Source organism: Centruroides sculpturatus, unplaced genomic scaffold (assembly GCF_000671375.1).
Source record: "Centruroides sculpturatus isolate CEXI.00-Female unplaced genomic scaffold, Cexi_2.0 scaffold1431, whole genome shotgun sequence".
NCBI lineage: Eukaryota > Metazoa > Arthropoda > Arachnida > Scorpiones > Buthidae > Centruroides > Centruroides sculpturatus.
The window spans coordinates 39095-60814 of record NW_019385780.1 but is presented as its reverse complement, the minus strand read 5'-3'; the positions used below and the strand labels follow the sequence as shown (position 1 = coordinate 60814).

The 21720-nt window shown below is 37.7% G+C and overlaps 2 protein-coding genes across 2 annotated transcripts in view; one reads left to right on the top strand and one right to left on the bottom strand.

Annotated features, from left to right (window-relative positions):
* Window positions 1–5884: 5884 nt before the first annotated feature.
* Window positions 5885–12373, top strand: LOC111642077 (hyaluronidase 1-like). Its single transcript, XM_023388352.1, has 5 exons — window positions 5885–6202; window positions 9281–9525; window positions 11413–11565; window positions 11628–11829; window positions 11905–12373. The coding sequence occupies exons 1-5, from the start codon at window positions 5933–5935 to the stop codon at window positions 12226–12228; spliced, it is 1194 nt and encodes a 397-aa protein (XP_023244120.1). The 5' UTR covers window positions 5885–5932; the 3' UTR covers window positions 12229–12373.
* A 14-nt stretch (window positions 12374–12387) lies between these two features.
* The window catches only part of LOC111642076 (cytochrome P450 4C1-like), a 44089-nt gene continuing 34756 nt past the window's right edge, over window positions 12388–21720 (bottom strand). The window contains exons 6-11 of the mRNA XM_023388350.1: window positions 20412–20538; window positions 20179–20340; window positions 16837–17010; window positions 14978–15044; window positions 14360–14539; window positions 12388–14274 (exon numbers count right to left, since the gene is read on the bottom strand). Of these exons, the coding sequence (XP_023244118.1) occupies window positions 14117–14274; window positions 14360–14539; window positions 14978–15044; window positions 16837–17010; window positions 20179–20340; window positions 20412–20538 (868 nt within the window). The 3' untranslated portion in view covers window positions 12388–14116. The remainder of the gene's footprint in view (window positions 14275–14359; window positions 14540–14977; window positions 15045–16836; window positions 17011–20178; window positions 20341–20411; window positions 20539–21720) is intronic.

Genomic DNA, 21720 nt, shown 5'->3' with positions numbered 1-21720 from the left:
AGGTTTTGCGAGCAAACCCTATTTATATTCAGTATTTCAACAACCATAGTAATTGTTATATAACACCTACCGCCGAGAATAACGAGAATTGCCGAGAATCAAACGAGCAATTCTCAATTTGATCAATTTTCTGGAACGTTTACAATCGTTCTATAATCGATCCAATACGCAATAACAAATTCGAATTTAGAAAGGTTCGAACATTTGGTTAAAAAATCGAAATATAACAAAATATTTATAACGATATTTATATTTATAACCGAAATGTTATTAATTTAATACACTTAAGTACTTAATGAAGACTAAACGTAACAAAAAATCGCGTGTAAAATAGTACGGTAGAAGCCGTTCTTCCTGTTAAGCCTTAATGCTCTCCTCTCTCCCCGCGGAGGAATTTCGAAAAATCCACGCGCATTAGTGCATGTTTCCACGACGTATCCTAGCTGTGTACCAAATTTCACCTCTTTAGGTTCAGCGGTTTGCTCTGAGCCACGATGAATCAGCGAGTGACTCGGTCAGTCAGGACAAGAAATTTTATATATTTAGATTAATTTTGCGGGCTTTTATTTCGGCAAAATCTTTTATAAAATCATCTGAATTTAATTTTTCCCGTACTTCGTGGTCAATAGTTAAAAGTGTCAGATGTGTTAATCGTTCCCGCCACACGGTTGTCCGTAAATAATTTTTAATCACTTTAATTTAGAAAAACTTCTTTCCCCCCAAGGCGTGGAAATCGGAATGGTTAATAATATTCTTAACCTAACGACCAGATTTGGAAGAGTGGCGCATATTTCTCGGCATATTCGAGCACCGAACCGGTGTCGCATTTTCACCATTAGTACAGATGGAAGAAAAAATTTTAATTTCTTCGTATAAACCGGCTCCATTTATATGGCGATTATCATTTGGCCTTAATTTTAAATGTAAATCCACGCAAAACTTTTTTAAATTGTTCATAATAGCGGAATATCGTAAAGAAAACGAAAAATTTGAGTACGATTTTCAATTCGTTCAAATCTTTTTCGTAATGAAGATACGTCTCGATCCGTTATTGCTAAGAAATAATTTTTTTCTGGATCATTTACACATTCGTCCGCTTTCGCCCCTTCGTAATCGAATAAACGTTCCCGTTTTCTTATTCTTACGGTTTTTAATTTGTCGAAATATTAGTTTTTCACAAATATTATTTGCTTCTATTTTAGATTTTAATAAACCGTTCTCTCTAAATTCTTTAAAAAATCCATCAACCTTTTTAAAAGCTTAGTTACTAAACTTAAATGGCATTTAGGATTTTGTACAGTTGTACTTACTGTATCGACTGTCGATAATAATTCGTACCAAATAACTGTAGACGAAACGGATTCAAAATTAATTGCGCGCTGGAGTAAGGAATCCGTTTCGCTTTTTACCCTAGAATCCCCCGTCGCCTCATTTAATTCTTCTAACGCTGCTATAATTTTGCGTAAATCAAATCGACCGTCTACGCGGAATTTATTCGGCCTTCCCGACGCCTATCCGATAATGGTTTTACCGTCGAATGGGTTGAATGTTTCGTTAAAATAGCCCACCCGTAAGCGGACGTGGAAAATAGCGTATACGGTCTGGAAAGTGTTCCAAAAAATATTGTAGCCGCGGGAACCGAGGAGGCCGTATCGCCTGTTAATAAATTTAAATTGCGCGCGGAACGCCACGCGATAAATACTGTCGGATTTTTTTCCAAAATGCTCGCTGGCGCGCCTTTTCTCTCGCCTACCGCCTTAGTCCCGTTGTCGCCAGCTTGTCCGCGGCAAACGTCCGAAGAAATATTTAAAGTTTTAAGTCGTTTACGTAATTCCTCCGATAAATCAAACTCCGTAACTTTTCGGCGCAAGAGAAAAACCGATAAAATAATCGTTTGTTTCGACTTCGTCTCCTTCTCGTTGGTCGGCGTTTCTACCATTCGAACGACGAGAGTCGATTGTTCGTTACCACTTTTACCGGCAGTACGATCTAACTGTACCGCGTAATATTTACTTATCTTTACCGTATTTTTATTATTTCGTTGTTAACTTTGTTTGCCGACGGATTAACTATCTCCTTTTGAATTTTCCAACCTAAATAACCATCGTTTGTTTCTTTATCTTTGATGCGTCTTAATAGTCTGATATGTTCTGCCACTTTTGCAACGAATTTTGAAATTAAACTTAAAAATTTACCGTTATTTTTGTAGAGATTGTCTGATTAGTTCCGCCAAGCGCGTCGTTGTTTTTAGCTAAATATTGTATTCATAATTTGAAGTTTGGACTATTTACAAAAAGTCAAAATTAACTTTTCAGTCCATCTTTATCCTTATTACACTACTATAGAAGTAACAGTCACAATTTTTTTTTTTTTACCAATTTTTACCTGTGTTTTAAGAAGAGTTCTTCAAAGCAGAAAACTTTTTGTGACTGGATCTTCTATGGTAGTGTAATAAGGATAAAGATGGACTGAAAAGTTAATTTTGACTTTTTGTAAATAGTCCAAACTTCAAATTATGAAGAAATAAATCCTGAGTAATCACAAAAATTCTAAATATTGTATACAAATTATAATCTTTCTAAGAACTTCGCGCCCATGTTCCGCATCCGCATTTAATTGTCTCGGACGAAAATCGTCAATTGTTTGTTCTTTTTGCAATTTGTTTTTTAGCTTTGTAAAATCTTTAAGCGATTTTCTATGCTGCGACGATAATTCGCCTTCGTTTAAGCCAGTTCCCAGGCGCTTCCAGTCGGTAACACCTTCGTTTACTAATGCTAAAGACGATCTTGATAATCGATTAGGACATAAATAGCGGTAAAAATAAAATACCTTATCATTTAGTTTTGAATAGAGAAGCCAGTTTCTGCCATCTTTTTCTCCGTTTAAATGTACTTTTGTATAATAAGATACGTTAAATTTTCTACCCAGTTCGTCTGTGGAAAAATCGTAATTTGTTACTCGAACAGCGTTTTTATTAATTAATAATAATCTGATTTCTCGAAGGGTGCGATGGCCGTGTTCCTAGAGCGTCTTTCAACACGCTCGATAATTCTTTAGTTTCCTGGTTTGCGCTGAGAAAAAAATCTTCTCGACCTTCTTCATCATTTATAGCTTCGTCTTCACTCAATAATGGAGTAGTTCTTTCTACGCCATTTGTAACTCTTCTTTACATTGTACGCTAGTGCTAACTATAGGCAGATCGTTTTCTTCCTTATCGGTTTTAAAATATTTTAAAAGACTGTTTGACGACTTTCTAAATCTTTTTTATTTTCGGCACGTTTTCTTTTCTGGTTACCGCTTAAATAATTTCTATTGTTATCACGATCTCTACTCGAACTCGTTGCTAATGCGCTACGTTGTAGAAAAATAGAAAATAACACTTGAAATAAGAAATGAATAGAAAAATAGAGATTAAAAAATAATTGGAAAACCTACTTGTGTCAGTGAAACTTCAATCCCAAGTCGTTGTTTTTTTACACTCTTTCCACTCTGTGGGCCTCTTATAGCGGGCCAACAATGGAGCGACCGGGCCCGACATATCCGAAAAGAAAACCCCCCGAAAAATGCCCGAAGAGTCCTTGACCCGTCCGAATTCGATTCCGGGTCCTCCAGAGAAGTAGGCTGCCACCTCGACCGCTCTGCCATCCGGGCTTCCGATCCCAAGTTTTAAAGTTATTATCACTATAACAATGTTTTTCTCCGCCGTTTTACAGTAACGGAGTGCCGAACGAAGCTAAATTAAAACACCTTAGTAAATTAAGAAAAAGTACCGTTAAACGGCATAAATTTGTCCAATTAAAACATTTATTAGTTACGATATACTCGAGCGTATAAATGTTGTACGCTACGCTAACTACACCAACCTGACTAATCGCCTAGTTTTGTCGGTAGGTTAGGTACGGCCAACTTACAATTTATATTATAAAAACTGTTTTTTTCTTTATTATTTCCATTATTTTTAAAGTAATTATTCTTTCATAAAAAAGAAACTACTAGTAGAACACTAATAAACACAAACACATTCGAATTTATATACATTAAACAGTTATTCTTTTTGTTGATCGTAAAATCAATTAGTAGCGAAGTCGTATCGAGAAATCGAGATTTCCGAGATTTTTCCAGCGTAGCTTACAATTATACTTTAAAATTAAATTTTACGTCGAAATACCAGTCGTAACATTTTAATTATAAAACATTATTACGCCGCATCGTCTTAAGCGCTAGGGCCGGCAATCGAGGCAACCGCCCCGATTGCCGGCCCTAGGGGCGGCTCTGAGAAAGTATTACGATAGCCGAAAATTAGAAGATATATTTTCGGTCGTGGTCTACTCGACCAACGAAATTGTGCCATTTCGTACCATCCGAGTACGGCCATAAACGCCAGTAGACTGAAAACCAAACTCCGTACGCGGTTTTCGTTTTAATTTTCATTATATTTTAAAGTAGGCCTATTTGATTTATATAACTACAAAGGTTACGTAAGAGTTTATGGCACCGAGTGACCAATCTAACGCATTTAAAATATTTTTTATGCTTCTACCGTACGCAGTTTAAAGAATTTTTAAAATGTCTTAGATCGGGTACTGGGCGTGATAAATCCTTAAAAAATTTTAATTTCTTCGTATAAACCGGCTCCATTTATATCGCGATTATCATTTGGCCTTAATTTTAAATGTAAATCCACGCAAAAGTTTTTTAAATTGTTCATAATAGCGGAATATCGTAAAGAAAACGAAAAATTTGAGTACGATTTTCAATTCGTTCAAATCTTTTTCGTAATGAATAGCATTCTAGGCCGTAACCGCCCGACTGGCGAAACTCGGCCGGCATTGCGGGTAACCGTATTTTTCAGTATCCGTATTCGTTTCTTTCTTTAATTAAGAATGGGATTTACCCGCCGACGCCGTGGTTCGGCCACATTATTTCCCCCTTCCGCTAGCGACAATACGCCAAATACTACCCGTTAATACAACGATCGCCTTTCCTCCCGCGTCTGCCGCCTTTATCATTCGCCCGACAACTGCAATAAGTACAGGTATACCTCGACTTACGTCGTTTCGAGTTACGTCGTTCCCGATTATACGTCGTTTGTCAAAAAAGTATATGGAAAAATAAAAATCAAGTTTAAGTCATTTTATTCGACTTTACATCCGTCCGCCACAAATATTGAAGTCGTAATATCACTAGAAAAGCGTTTAAAGCACATAAAAGCATATTAAAATATATACATTTACAAGTATGTACTGTATTTACAGTACAGTACATGCATTCGTAAATTTAGATTACTTTTTTCCGTACTCTATTAAAAACTAAAATTTATTTGTTTGTAAGCTTAAAATAGATTCTTATTAACCATATATTATTAAAAATTTATTAATAAATAAAATACAGAACTGGGAAAAGTAATTTATGGCTTAGCCTAGTGACAAGTAGATTCGGAGACAAGTAAATTCGACTTAAGTCGCTTTCCTGGAACCAATTACCGACGTAAGGCGAGGTATACCTGTAGATATTTAAAGGCCGAGAGAATTTTAACCCGGCTCTCTCTAGCGAAAACGACTGGAACGTCCGCTTTCCAACCGTCGATTTTCTTTATTAAAAACAACGTATCCGAAATTCGAAATCCGCGTTGCGGCCGACACCGGGCGTAACCGGGCCTAGACCCGAAATAAGTATTATACGGTGGCTTTACCATAATTATTTCGTATCGGATATTTTGTTGGTCGGGAATTTAAATATTCAGAATTTCCGAAAATATTTATTACAGAATTGAAAACAGGGAAGAGAGACGTCATGGCCCGATTACGTTAATGTAATTCGAGAAAGAAAATGTGTTTATAGTTTATTATAAAAATCTGCCGTTTAAGCGCTTTTATATCCGGCGTCGACTATAAAATTGCTTTCCCGTACAAAATTGCCTGGTCCCTCGGCCATGAATGCCGCCCGGGTGTTAGCCGTGGCGCTGTTTTGGGCCGCCCTGACGGTCACGGGGGATTTTAACGTATATTGGAACGCTCCTTCCATTATGTGCAGCGAGAACTTCGGCGTTAACGTCACTCGATGGCTGTCGGCGGCAAATGTTTTAGTTAATCGAGGCGAACGCTTCAACGGAGATAAAATCGTTCTGTTTTACGAGAGTCAATTAGGAAAATATCCTTACATTCATCCGATTTTCGGTGACGTCAACGGTGGATTGTTACGGGTGAGTTTCGTTTGGTATTTTCCAAAAATTCCGTCTTGTTTTTTAATTAATGTAACCGTACGCTTTTATTTAATCCACCCGGTTTTATACGAAATCGCTAATTATTCACTCTATTTCAGCTATTTTTCGAAAAAACATATTTCTGAAATTTAATTTTATTAATTAAACTTCGAAATAATTTAAGATTCGAAGTAAAATTTTGTACGTTTCTCTAATTCTCCGTATTAAATTGCCAGACACAGAAAAATCAAAAACGAAAGAAATAATCCGTCTTATATACGAGAAAGATTTTAACTCGTACGTACGAAATCTTAAAGATTATATTAATAATAACGGCTAAAATACGCAATGCCGTTAAAAATATACAGGTTGTTGCAAAAGATGCTTAACCACCGCCAAGACCGAATCGTTGACTTATGAAAACGAATTTAAAGAAGGAACGTCGTTTTAAATTGGGTTCGCGATTCGTGCGTATCGTCAGGCGTCGGGCTGCTTAGGCTGTTCTTTCCGAATCGACGCCCCGTGGCTCCAAACAACTACAATGCCGACTCGTTTTGCCTTCCGTGTATTGCATTATTGTTTCTGTCCGATTTACGTTGCCATTCCCGTGGAGTTGGCCACCGACGTGTTTGCGTGGATAGTCGTACGCCGGAAAGATGGATCCCGACGGTTGAAGGGCGACGTAACGTTTCCCACACACTGCTTCGACCCTTGACGGATAGACGGGCGGCTGGACCAGCCGATCAGCCGATTGAATCGTACTCCGTTCGAATCAATCGGCTGATCGTCGAATCCTTTGGAACCTTTGCTCAGAGTCGACTGATCGGTAGATAATTCTTTTGCCTGGCTGCAGTGTGAGAGTAGCCTATAGCTCCCGGGAGTCTTTGCTTCGTAAGTAGGTGTTGCTTATGCACACTGTTGCGCATTCCCTCCTTCGGCTCGATCGGGGTATAATCACTGGGAGCTGTACTTACTTTTTTAATCGTGGAGGTATTAACAAATAATAAATGACTCCGTGCCTGGACCTATTCGCACAAGTTTTCTGATTTTAGACTCAAATACGTTGGGGGCTCGATCTCCCTTTCTAATCTAAAACTTGATAAAGTCTATTGCAATCCTTAGAAAATTCAAAAACTAGGAAACAGTATTAGTGAAGCAATATGAGAATAAAGATTTTAGGAGATATTCCAATTTCTGTTTCTTCACATACCACACTGGGTTATTTTCGTGGAGCGATATCGGGAAATGATCTCTCCGTGCCAAAAGCCTCGAGTCTTGACCAGCTGTCCGCTCGAGGCGTAGTGGCAGTCTGTCGAATTAACATTCGTCGAGACGGGCAACAGATCTCCTCGATGATCGTCATTCTAACATTTAACACCTCGAATTGCCTTCTTTTGTAATTGCGCGATACTTACGATGGACCGGTCCGTATATACTGAATCCGCCGCTCTGTCATCAATGCCAACGGTTTGCCTATTCAAAGATATCGTGCCGCGGCACCAGTCTCCGTGCCAGATGTGATGGTATTTTTATGTTTTTCCAGTGCATAAAAGTACCATACGTAGTCAGGGGCGGATTTACCTCTTTGGAGGTCCCAGGCGCAATTCAATTTTGAGGCTTTTCACTAAATATTTTCACTACCCCTACACCGTACAGTGTGCGTTCTACGCGCACGTTTTTTATTCTGGTATACACTATACAGCTGGCCCAAAAACAGTGAGACATTGGGAAATACTATTGAAAATTAACCAATATAAAATTATAACTACCTGGCTGTATTTAAAAGGTTACTGATGTTCAGATTGTATTAATTATGAAAATTGAAACTTATTAGTACAAAAATGATTACGTTTCAATAGGTAAATGTGTTAAAAACAAAAAAATCTAGTAATCCAGGGACATAAAAAATAATTTATTTTTAAATTTAAAACTAATTACCATTCGCAAAACATGTCATAAATGGCGTTATTCGTTTGTCAATTTAATTTAGGGAATACTGCTGAATTATTAATTATTTTATTATGAAAAGAAATAATAATTAAATAAAATAAATTTTTTTTTTGAAAGCTGAATTTTGAGGCACCTTCGATTTATGAGGCCCGTGCAGAAATCCTCCACTGCGTGTAGTACTGAGCCTCGTTGCGTGAACATTACTTTTGCCGAGGCCAGAAACATAACGGTGCCTCCTATGTCACGCCAGCGGACTTCTTACGTCACTGCCGTAACTAAATCTGTCAAATCTATCGCTGTTCAAAAAGTACTTCTGTATCACCACATAAATCCCCTACACGACATCGGCGAGGCTCGATAACTCAAACTGATGCACATTCGAAATAGAACACGCCACCTAAATCCCCGAACTATACCAAACGAACCCTCTTAACTTTTTAAGTGACAGCAAAAAAAGAGTAACGGCCGAAAATCTCCGAGCAACATAATAGTCTTTAAAGATACGATAATATCTGATAATCCACACTCCTCCTGTGAGTTTTTAGACTACTCTGAAGCCGAAAAGGACACGGATGTAGTGTCCACGTCGGAGAAAAGTTAAGGAACGTGCTAAACATTCACCGTCTAAATGACCAAAAGAATTCTGCTGTTTTAACTCTGTCTTACGAGACACGTTTTATGTTTTTTCTACTCTTACCGGTTTTGTTCTCGTTGATTGATTTATTCAGTTTTTATTGTTCTTTCAACAGTATTATATTATATTTGTTGATATAGTTTTCTTATTTTAGCTCATCGTGAGTGATCATTTTGTCACGCACGTATATATTTACTGCTTTTAAGCTGTTTTTTGTTGTTTTTTTCACTTTAACGCATCAATGTATTATGTTGCGTATTGGTATTTTATATTTTATTTTAACTGCTCCCTTTACGAGTACCGTTTACACTTGTATGTTTATTTACAAATTTTACCATATAATTGACTCAGCATGGCCCGCCAGGCTCTCGAACCACAAAACAACAATAAACCAAACCAAAGCAATGGCGCGTACCGAAACGGACGAAACAAAACGCGGTAAACCGAGATTTTGGGCCACCGTGTTACGAATCTGCAATTGTTTTGTTTTTCAGAATGCGGACTTTTCGGAACACGCGAAAGCTTCGAGAGAAAGTATCGAAAAGGTTATTCCAAATAGAAATTTTCGAGGAATCGCCGTCATCGATTGGGAATCGTGGAGACCCATTTGGGAAACTAATTGGCTCGACATGACCGTATACAGAAATAAATCGATAGAACTGGAGAAGGAAAAACATCCCGGTTGGAAACTTCGGGACGTCCGGCGAATGGCTAAAACAAGTTGGGAAAAATATGCTAAGTACAAAAATTTATACCTAAATAATTACTCTATAGTGACAATAGTTATAGAACTTGAAGGATTTATGTAAATTAATTTTTAATTTGTCTAAAAGACAATTTAGTGGTATAACTCTAAATCAAAATAATATGACGAAAGACGGCTGAAAATGGTTTTTTTTTCACTCAACAAATATTACGGTTACTCTTATGCACGAAAGAAAGACGATATTCATTTTATATTGAAGGCTTCGGCGCGGGGATGCAATTTTTGAACAGCCGCAGATAATTCCTTTTTTCCTACTGCCTTTGTCTACTACGCTTCGGTTTGCACCGGCGTAATAGAAAATAGTCCGATGGGGACAAAACTGGCCAGTGAGAGCAATGATAGAGTGGGGCTGTTTCTCGTGTCGAAACTTGCACGTTTGTAATCCGGCGCGTTATTCTGCGACAGGGAAAAGTTCTAGAAACCAAACGTGACGAATGCGTTTCGGGCGACGATCCGATACTTTACAAAACTCCGCATTTGCTCTTCTCCCTTCAGGAACGAATAATTCCTAAACCACGCGTTATCTGTCGGCCGGATAATCGAAGTCGTAGGACCGATGAAGTAAGGCGACCTGGCGCCAGGACGATCTGCCCGGAAGGAGATGCCTTCCGGAGGACTTTCTACGGAAAACTGACCTCCGTTTACGTGTTAGACGCCCGAAAAAAATCCGAGAAATTCCATCAGATTAGTCCGTGGGTCAACTGCCAACCTTCCGCCCAGACTGGCCACGAGTTCGGTTGTTTTGTCCATTAGGCTACTGATGAGCCGTCCGGACGTTAAAGAGGACCTATCGCTTTGGGAAACCGGGAATCGAACCCCCGAGAACTTCTGTGATTTTTCGTGGGCCTTTGCCCCGAAGACTATAGCCAGGTCGAGGCCGAAGTTTTAAACGCGAAAACGCGTACGTCGGACGTTCGGCGCCGCTTTCCTTTAAGCCTAGAAGTTTGACGACGGAGTTTGAAATGTCGAGCGTGATTCCACCGACTATCGTTTAAAACTTCTAGGCTTCCCGCAAGGCCGAAGTTTTAAACACGACGTACACGTTTTCGCGTTTAAAACTTCGTCCTCGACCTGGCTTATATGACGGGAGCGCAACGTCGCCGTCTTCCGCTCTTTTGGGAGCCCGGAAAGAAGATCCTCTCGGTACTCGCGGGTGGAAAGAGACATAAATGTAACACAAAAGATCTACGACACGTCTCGCCAGTCGAAAAAATATCGATACTCTTTAGATACGTCACGTTTGAAATTTTAATTTTTTCGGTTTGGGAGATGTCTCGCCATCCCTATACAACTATCTGGACTTCGCGACGGTAAGCGAAATACGTTTTTTTTTTTTTTTTCCGCAATGATTTTATCAGAGAAATTTCCTTCGGCATTGGCCGCGACGACGACGTAGTGTCAATACGCGATTCGACCTTCTCTTTGCTGGGTTGTCCGGGCGTGCGCTAGGAAGCGTGCCCGCGCCTTACTGTTCCTTAGTTGGCTCCCATGTCTCTACACGAAAAGTTAAGTCCTAAAACGTGTAAATCGCGCTACGCACTTCCCGTTGTTCATAAACAATTGTATAACAGGAAATAAAAAATAAACGAAACGCGTTGGTAGTAAAAAATACGATAGACGCATACATATCTATCTGAAAATAAAATCAAAGTTTTTTTGCCATTGTCGATTCTTCCCGTGATTAGACGAATGTTGGGCAGTTTTTATCGACATATCAGAGAAAAGGCTAAGGTAAAAACTCGAGATTTTTATAAAAGTAACGCAGTAACACTCTTGTAGTATGAAACTTTGCGTTTACCAATATATATTTTTAATCTTTATTTAAGATTTTCTTTGAAATTGATTATACTTTTACTCTAGAAAATGGATGCTGAACACTTTGAAGCTGGCTCAAAGTATGAGACCTCACGCTCGATGGTGTTACTATAACTTTCCCGATTGTTATCACGGCGTCGGCGAAAATCGATCTTTCCCGTATTTGTGCAGCGTTGGCACGCGGAAATCAAATAATAAGTAAATATTTAAATTAATAGTGATTACCGCTATTTAAATAATCGCGCGATTTATATTTATAGATTGTCGTGGTTGTGGGATCAGTCGAGCGCCATATGTCCTTCGATATACGTACGAAAATATCACGTGGAAGAGCACGACACGCTTCGAAGATCGTGGTGGACGTATTCGCGACTTCGAGAAGCTATGAGAGTGTCGCGTAATGCACCCATTTATTCTTATATTAATTACATTTTTCCGGGAACGAACGAAACTCTCCCAAAAGTGAGTTTTGAAAGAATTGCAGAATTTAAAGTCGAAATTAATCTCGTCTAACATTTTTGTATCGGATTTTTAAAGGAGGATTTCAAACGCCTGCTCGGACAAATCGCATCGCTGGGTCTGGACGGCGCCATTATCTGGAGCTCTTCGTTTAACATGTTAAGCAGAGAATTGTGTCAACGGATGTTAAAGTACGTGAAAGAGACGGTAATTCCCGCAGTTTCCATCGTCTCGTGGAATGTCAATCGTTGTAGCCAAACCATGTGCAAAGGAAGAGGAAATTGCCTGTGGCGAGAGGATCTTTTCACTTCGTGGAAACGTCTGAGTGACAAAAAGATACAAACTTTCGATCGTAATAAAGTCGTCTGCAAATGCAGAGCGTTTTCGGGACGTTATTGCTAATATTAACTTTAAAAAACTAAAGTAATATTTCAAGTTTTTGTGGCGGATAATTTTTCTTTATAATTTACTATACAACGGGCGTTGTAATTCAAATTATATGAAAAGCGCGAAATATTTATTGGCTTCGTAACATAATATTAAATAGTAATGGAAATAGCATTATATCGGAGTTGGTTTTTATTTTTTTAATTTTTACACACAATAGCTGAAGTCGTCATTGACCCGAGATTACGCCTCCGACTGTAACGTTACAAAAGAAAATTCCTTAAAATGAAAAAGGTAACAAATAAAATTAATAAGCGAGTCCTAATCCTCCCCGAAGCCAGCTCTATACCGGAATTGCCATTATACGAATCACAATAACACTTCGTAAGATAAGAGAGGAAGATTGATGTGTGTAAATTTCTTCAGTAGCGTAAAGAAAAAGGCAACTTCGCCATTAACCTATGCGAAGTTTAGCCTACTTTTAGCTTTACAGTTTATTATGAGAAATCGTGTCGATTGAAACGATTTCGATTATGCTATTTCAAACGGCATCAGTCCCTACATATTAAACAAACCGAAATTGCCCGATTAAGAGTAGGTTACGTAGGACCTGGAGCAAATAGTTTCCGGGGCCTATCGTTTAAATTTATATGTCTAGAACAAAAGCGAAATTCACAAACAAAACTAGTTGCGGAGGGAAAAAAATATTAGCTGATTTTATAATAAAGTGAAACAGAACACTAAAACAGAACATTCTTTCAAAAATTTATTTCTACTTATTTCTACTTATTTATGTTTTCCAAGTTTTCAGTTGCAAATTTTGTAACTTTGCCATCGAATTCTATTTGTGCCAATAATTTTTAACATAAAGCGATGAGATCCGGTTATAACTCTCTATTATCAATGAGTCTGTCAAAATATTACTACACAATCGGGACATCCTGAGTATTCGATGCTACCGGGTAAAAGGACATTTCGACAATATCTGGAATGACAGAGCTGGTTTCTTAGCAAAGGAAGCTCCCAATAAGACCAAACCACGCCCGTACTGCCATACCACACTCTCGGATCTACAAGGCTACGATAAACTTGATTAAAACCCTGCACAATTTCCAAACCCGGATTTCTAGAATCAACTACCCATAGGCTCACGGGAACCTTCATTCCTACAAAAACTGCAATAATAAGCTAACCAATATTGATTAAGCATACTGTCTGTTTTTTCCCCTCATTCCGTATATATGGGCATTACTTATGTAAAATTAGTTCTTAATGTACACCTTCTGATAATACTCACCCCTGCGCGGGATTTAAATAAGTATATGGTATAATAATCGGAATGGGGTGGCCGAGGTTCTTTATTTTTTACCCATTCCACTTTTCCTCCCTTCCTCTCTCCTTTTCCCCCTTCTCCTTCCTTCCCATTGGCTATACCACCGAGTGCGGCCAATCATCCTTCTCCTAGATATATTAATAGATGCGACTCCGACGATCGAAGATCATTTCCTTTTATATTTTTGAGAAAAAGATAAGGAATAAAATATTTCCAGGCTGATCGATTGCTCGAACCATTGAGTTTCAGCAACATTTTATTCGTTAAAATTATACTCGGAGAATAAAAAACAATAAGAATTTCCAAGTTCTGTTTGTTAGAGAAGAATTTTAAAAGTTCTAAACCAAAATTAGTGCTTTGAAGTTTTTCATCTAATTCTACCCGGTGTTGGATACGAAAATAGTCTGTGGACTCCGCGCGGAATAGGTGAAATTTCATTTATTCGTGCCGTTGCGATTAATTACAAAGTGCGAAAGCATTTTCATTTGGAACGTAATGCAAAATAGGAAATACTTTAAACGATAACAAATACTCGAAAACTTCTACGGCACAATTAAATGTAGGGAAAACTTATGTTTTTCTGGGTTTAAATTTGAGTTGGAGTGGACGACTAGGATTAAGAGTAATTCTGAAGTAGAGTGAAATGGTTTCGTCCCCGCATTCTACCTTCGAATTTCTTAAGATAGTTGCCAGAATCAGCTTAATTTCCATCATGGCCAAGCGATATCCTGTAAGAAATAATCGGACGCGTTAATCACCGTACACACCTATTAATCATTTCTTAATTTTACTTTATTTGCCGAAGTTTCTCACCCAGACACATCCTGGGACCCGCCGAAAATGGAATATAGGAGTAAGGTTTGCGTTTGGAAGAATTTTCGGGAAGAAATCTATCCGGGTCGAAAATATTAGGATTTTCGTAGACATTCGGATTGCGATGAAGATGGAAGATGGAAACAACAAATATCCAGTCTTTGGAATAGACTTTATCTCCTGAAAGAATAAGAATCAAAGTTTCCTTCTCGAAACGGTAGAATTTATAACAAAGTTAAACATTATACTTCTACTCCCAATCTATAAAATAAATCTATTGTTTTCTAAGGCTTAAAATTGCAAAAACTTTTTATACGAATGAATTATTATTATTTCATTTCGGATGTTCGATTGCAGGACGGGACGAAAGTCGATTAGCGGAAGACGTGTCATTATAATTCCTCTGCACTATTAAGAGTGATAAATTTATAGTGTTACTTTCGTATCTAATTTCAGAATTTAATCCACCGTTTCAAATTTCTAGAATTTCTAAAAATCAAAATTTAAAAACACATTCCGCAGTAAATAACTTTGCCACACGTTTAACGACGGAGAAATACGCCTTTAATTTCCTTTCGCCGAAAAATGCGCGTATAATTGAAAAATATTCTTCCTTACCAAAAACTATAGATTTGTTGACTTTCCTAGAGATTATAGGAGCGGGTGAGTAAAGCCTCATGGTCTCCTACAAAAACATAATATAAATAAATATATGTATTTCTTAATCCTTATCTAGGTTCTTAAAAATATATATGTTCTAATTCAGACAAATTAAATAAACTTGTAATTTAGAAATAATAATTTTTTTATAACGAGAGGCGAGACAAAGCTCGACACGCACGAAAATGGCGACGAAATGTACCGTACAGTACATCAAATATAACGTGTCGTTTCAGCGTTAGTCGACGAAACTATAACTGCTCTAATTTAATTTCTTTTATAATCAAACGAAAGGCTTAAGATGTTTCTTTATTAATAAAAAAGCAGACTTAAAAATTTGATTTTCTGTTGGTAAAAATATTGATTTTGTAGGGAAGGGGATCACCAACTCGGAGAAAAATTCCTAATCCCTTTTTCGGGATTGCCCCGTTCGTAGTCGTAACGTCTATTCTAAAAACGCGTCATCCGCGAGTGTTATAATCAGGGCTGTGGAGTCGCGTAAAAATCTACCGACTCCTACTCCGACAAAGGGCGGACTCGTTACCGAAAGAGACCCGGAAATTCTGATGTCATCGCGTGACCTCAGCATAAAAAATTCAATAAATAGAATTGTAATAAAGATAGAACGTAGAAAGTTTTTATTCCTAAGCTAAAATACTCCTATAAGTAATATGTAAATATGTATTCGATAATTTTTACTTTTCCGGCTGTTATATATAACAGAGGAAAAGTGTAGCGCTCGGTCGTAAAATGACCCCTCCCAAATGTTTACATTTTTGGACTCGGGACACCTCGAAATTTCGAGATATACAAAAGATTCGAAGGTTTTTTCTATATGTGTGGTGGATGTTATACTGTGTGTGAGGGACGTGATTTGTTCACTCCGTTTGAAGCCTAATAATTTCTGTGGTCGGAGTGGTCGGAATCGGAGTCGGATGGTTTAACGCAGGAGTTAGTTATTTAGCGTCAAAGTGGTTGAACTAAATCGTGTCCCCATATACATTCTAACATCTTAAGCCAGAACGTCTTAACGGGTTTTACTGTACTATTATAAAATGCAAAAAAGCTTACTTTCAGGGTAAAGACGAGTTTTATTTATTTATTTTTTTAATTTTGAACGTTAATAACGAGTAAAATATTAATTAAGATGACATACGACCATTTTTATGTCTTCACCCCGTCGACCTTTTATTAAGAACCAAAATTTAATAGTATTAATGCCCCTTTATACGCGAGCTACAGTGCCATATTTCGTTTCTTAAACTTTACCCGTTCTGAGATATTGTTTAATATCTCGAAACAGAAAATAAAGAAATTAAACAAATTAGACACAAACACACACGCACGCGCGAATTTTTCCCCTTTATTGACTTTTTTGAGAGGTGCGGGAGGTCTCCGAACGTGTAGATTTGCAAATTAAAAAAAAAAAAAACTTGGAGGGTCAAATTTGACACGATTCCAATACTTTTCCGTTTTATATACATAACAAGTTGGGAAGTAAAAAGGAGTCGGAGTCGTCGGAGTTTTTGACGACTCCGACTCCGACTCCGGCTAAAACACCAAAACTGCACGACTCCGACTCCACAGCCCTGGTTATAATATCTACAAAATTAGCCGTTTTTAAGGACGTAGCCAGTTAAATTGTTTAACGGTTGCTAACTATTTAAAAATTAATTTACCAATAGAACTTGTCAACTTTTTTAATGTATTAAAATTATAAAATGTACGATTATTTTTATAATATTTAAAGTTATATACTGTATATTATAGACAAGTAATTATAAACGATGTAGCGGATATTTAAAAACAATTCTTACCTTTATAACGCATTCCATGTATTTCATTTCGTATAAATCCTCGTTTGTGATTGATCGATCGGTGTCGGTTCCAAATATGGCGTCCAACTCTTCGTGGACTTTCTTTTGAATATCTTCGTTTTGACTTAATAAGTACAACGTCCAGCTGACGGTTAACGAAGTCGTGTCGTACGCCTAACGTTTAAACATACAATTTCAATACCATATGCCGATTTAAATATTAATATATTATAATTTTTATTATACTAAATTCGACCGATATATAACTGTACCCGAATAATGATAATCACCGTATTGTACAGTACGTAATTAAGTTGTATTTGAAGTTTTTGGGCCCAATTTGTAAAGTCGAAAAGCCGGATCGAATAAATAATTGATTGATTGATAATTTTTATTAGTGTTGCAACGAATAGTATATTCGGCCTCGGGCCGAATACCGAATATTCGGCCAGGAGCGTGGCTGAATAGCCGAATATTCGGCCAAACTATTCGGCTCGATGAACGCACATACGAAACTTGGCGCGAAAACCGCATCACGGGGAGAACCCCGCTCTCTATTGGCCCGCGTTAATTCTTGACAGTTGTAGCGGACAGACAAGAGCGTCATGGAAGTATGCGATAAATAATGATATCAAATGTGGATAACAACGAAATGACCTACACGTGTAAATAACGGAAAAAAAAACAGAGAAGGACCGCGAAGTGAAAATGTGAAAATAAATATGAAATTGAATCGTTAACATAATCGAACAAGTCGAGGCAGCATATTGGCACGGAATTCGCGGCCGTCAATGCCAAACAATTGTCGTCTTAGACTTCGGAAAGCTAAATACTTGTAATTAAAGTGACTTAGCGTGCACGGGCGAAAGCCTCGGACCGTTCGGGCTACCGAGCTGTCTCGAATGTGCGAAATCGTAACTGCGATTTATACCGACGTCCTATCTCTGTCTTTTCTCCGTTATCACCGGGCTACGAGTCACGTAATTGTAAAATGGGAAATCTACGACGGAAAACTGACGAATGGAAAGTATCGCGAGAGCGTATTATGATGTACGCGTAGGCGTACGTGGACTAGAGCGATAGAGGAAAGAGAAACGAAAGAGCGAAGACGAGCGCTTAAAACGAAGGATAGGCAGGGTCGGACCCTCGGATGTGCGACGATTCTCGAACGAATAGGTGTGTACAGTACGTGTGCCGATCTTTGTAATTATAAATTGTGAATACACGTGACTAATATTATTTGCTTTTTTATTTTTTGCGTGTTATAAGTTATAAATAAATATAAACAAACAACACTAACCCGATAACATTAAATCTAAATACCAAAATGATTAATTTACTGTATTTTTGTTATTTCTTACTCCTGTTTCTAGGTATTCGGTATTCGGCCCAATAGTGAAAAACAGGCCGAATAGGCCGAATATCGAATAGTAACCGAATATTCGTTACATCACTAATTTTTATACGTATTAGAAAATATTGACTAGAGCGTGGGAATTGTTACGTAAGCGTGTCGAGATGACGCGCTTAGATAAGAATTTCCAACAAAAAACAAAATGTTTATATAAAATACGCAATTTCCACTCGTTCTCATCGTGTATACAGAATGGTGCGAGAAACGTATACCGAGTTTAATATTTTATAGTAACTAAACGTCGAAAACGTGGTACATTCATCTTGCTGGAATATTATTCGACGTCATTCGAATTATAATATGTCCTACGTACGGTAATTGCCTTAGACTCGGACATTGTGGAAAAACTCGCGGAGAATTGAGTGAAACCGTACTCCGAAATTCCAAACCTTTGGGTCTTTTTATTTACATATATCGAGGATAAAAGCGTCAAATCTTCCAGACTTTTGAAAGAGCGAGTGGTCTATCGAGTGGAAATCTTCGCTAATTGGAAAGACCACTCTCGTCGTTCAATTGTAGTAAAATACAAAATTTCGCAGCTTCCGTACCTTTCGCACCCATATATAAATACTATTATTTAGAGGAGAAGGTGACATTATCGGAGCCCCTCCATTTCAGACCGATAATAGAGACGAACTCTAGCAAATTGTGGCCGAACTGCGCTAGGCAAACACCCATAGCCAGGGGAGGACGCCTCCCATTTCAGTTACGAGGTTGCGCTGGACGAAACGGGACGTTTGCGTTTTTCGCAATTCCAAACTTCTGAATGGTAAGTGAATTTAATTATTTTAAAATATAAATCGTGTAGTTGTAGGTTCATCGGTGCGCGTGTCCCGTTCTAGAAGCCTAGGGGTACAGTACAGTACCCGTTAATCTGTCTGATACATTTTTAAAGTTTCGTTTCGACAAAAATTAAGTTAACTCAAGATGGTTCTGTTAATACGGAATCCGACTCCTCTGGGGTTTCGTATTAGCCACAAATTCAAACCGTGGAATGATTTTTGTAAAAGTATGTGGTGGATGAATGAAAAAATAGAAAGTAAATGAAAAAAATTAGAAATATATACCTAAAACTATAAATAAAGTACATCTAGCAAAATTCTGAAGTTATTTCGGTTAAAAAACTGTTCTGGATAGATAAGTGTTCTTTTAAACCAATTTTTCCTAATTGATATTTCTTAAATTTTCATATGCCTGGAGCCCGGCCGAACCAGCCAAAAGAAATCCCGAAGAGTCAAACACGGAGCCGGGAAAAAATGGCAGAGGCGGCGAATACGGTAAGGGACAAGAAAGTGGGGCCGAAGAAGCTGCAAAATTTTGAGGTGCCAAAAACCATTTTGCCAGCTCTCTCTTTGCCAGCAGACATTCGTCCGGATCAATTTGCGAAAAAGACACTAGGTAGAAAGCCAATTCTTCCCGAAAATATCGAAAAAGAGCTGCTGGAATATATATTGTTGACGGAGGTCACATTTTTCTATAATTAAAATAATTTTAATATGGAGCTTTTAGTCCAGAAAACCTAATGAACTAATATGAAACGAATAAAGTTTTTTTCTTTCTATCGGCTAGGTTTGTATTCACTTACATACAGAATAAATAACTGAACAATACTGAAAACTTTACGGAAAATTACGTGTCGGGTGGTCCAAAATTCAGTTAATCGCATTTTGTTTTTGCGGGTTCCAGTTTCAGAAATATCGGACGGCGATACAGATCGACGCCATCGAATTGCGAAAATGCCGGAATTTCCGAAAAACCGAATCTAGTATAGAATTTCCAAGTTTATTTTATAAAAGCTGGGTTAAGTGACATTTCATCCACCGTATATTTAATATTATAGCAAATATATAAATACCCCGAGACGGAATTTCAGTCGAATCTGTTCGATTCCAGATTTTATAATCCGATATAAAATATACTGCACTTACGGCGCCCAGAAAAAATTCGATTTCTTCGCAGATGCTTTCCACCGTCAGTTCCGGGTTGTTATCTCTCGCATCCAACAGGAAGTCCAATATGGATTTTGGGTTTTCGTTGTTTTCCATGCCGCTTTCTTCGCCTTCGCGCAATTTGATCTTTTCGGCGATCATCTAGAAAGAAAACTAAAATTTAGAAATATTTCTTTCAAATTATTGCCGGACTCTGAGAGTTTTCTACCAACCTGTCTCGTTATTTTTCTTAAAATTCTCTTGTTCTTTCTAAATTTTCTTCCTTTGGGTGTTAAATAAAACAAGAAGTCGAACAAAAGGAGAAGATTAATCGCTCTGTCGGCTACGGGATGAAACGTCCTTAAAAAGAAATGTGACGTGTTCGAACGTAAAATTAGAATACGAAATCTGTAAATATTTCGAAATCGCGAAAACGTAAAAAGTTTTAAATTATTTAAAAAATAATATTTGAATTCTTTCTTTAAAATCTTATTCCAACGTTTACACAAATTACTTTTCGTTATCGATATTGATACAATAAACATTGTTTAATACGCGTGTATAGTGTAATCGTTGAGTTTTCTTATTAGTAGTTATTTTAAAAACAAATAAAAACTTTTCTATTATTGTATGCGACATTTATAATTATAACAACGAGTCGAATAAAGGGGAGTGAATCCGAACACTACGAATTGGAATTTGTGTTCTCACCGAGTGAAAGAGACAACGAGCAATTATTTTATTGTCACGCGGTCGCAATGGATTGCAATTTTTTAATCATATTTTTAATTTATTTAACTTAAGATACGTGTTCGCCACCTCAAATTACAAGTGGCTCGTCCCCGTACGTCATACTTTTTCTTTAGCAGTCGATTCGTGTCGGCCATCTATCTCACTCTTTTTGGAGAAAAACTTTTAAATTGAAATAACGTGACTTCCGGAGTAAACCGGAAAGGCGTATATAGTTAATCGAGGCCTGCTGCCCCTAATCTTTGCATATCTGGTCTCGGTTTTCGTGTATCCGACTCCTTTCTCGGGATTAAGGAAGGACGGAACGGGCAAACGAAGACGGACGACAGTGGAAATTTATAGGTGTGTAATTTGTTTGAATTGTAGCCAGATAAGGATCGCATTCCGATTCGCTCGAGCCGAGATAATTATACAGTAGCGACATTTACGCATCAGTTGATTACAGTAGAGCGTCGTTTATCCGAAAGCTGGTTATCCGAAACGTCTGTTATCCGAAAGCATTCCAGTCGGCAAATTTAAATTTTCGCTAGTGCTATGGCGCTGCAATCTTCGGCTATTTCTTGGGTTACTCAAATATTTTACGTTTTTGATACTAAATTAACATCTGAAGTATAATTTTTTATTGTTTTTATATGTTTGTACAAAATAAAAAAATAATTTTTAACGATACAATAGTCTTCGTTAGGCTTAACATCGACGAAAATTCAACGCGAAGCGACACGCAACGGAGAAAAATTTCAACATGGGACAAATTAATATATTTTTTCGTACATGATTCGTTATCCGAAAAAT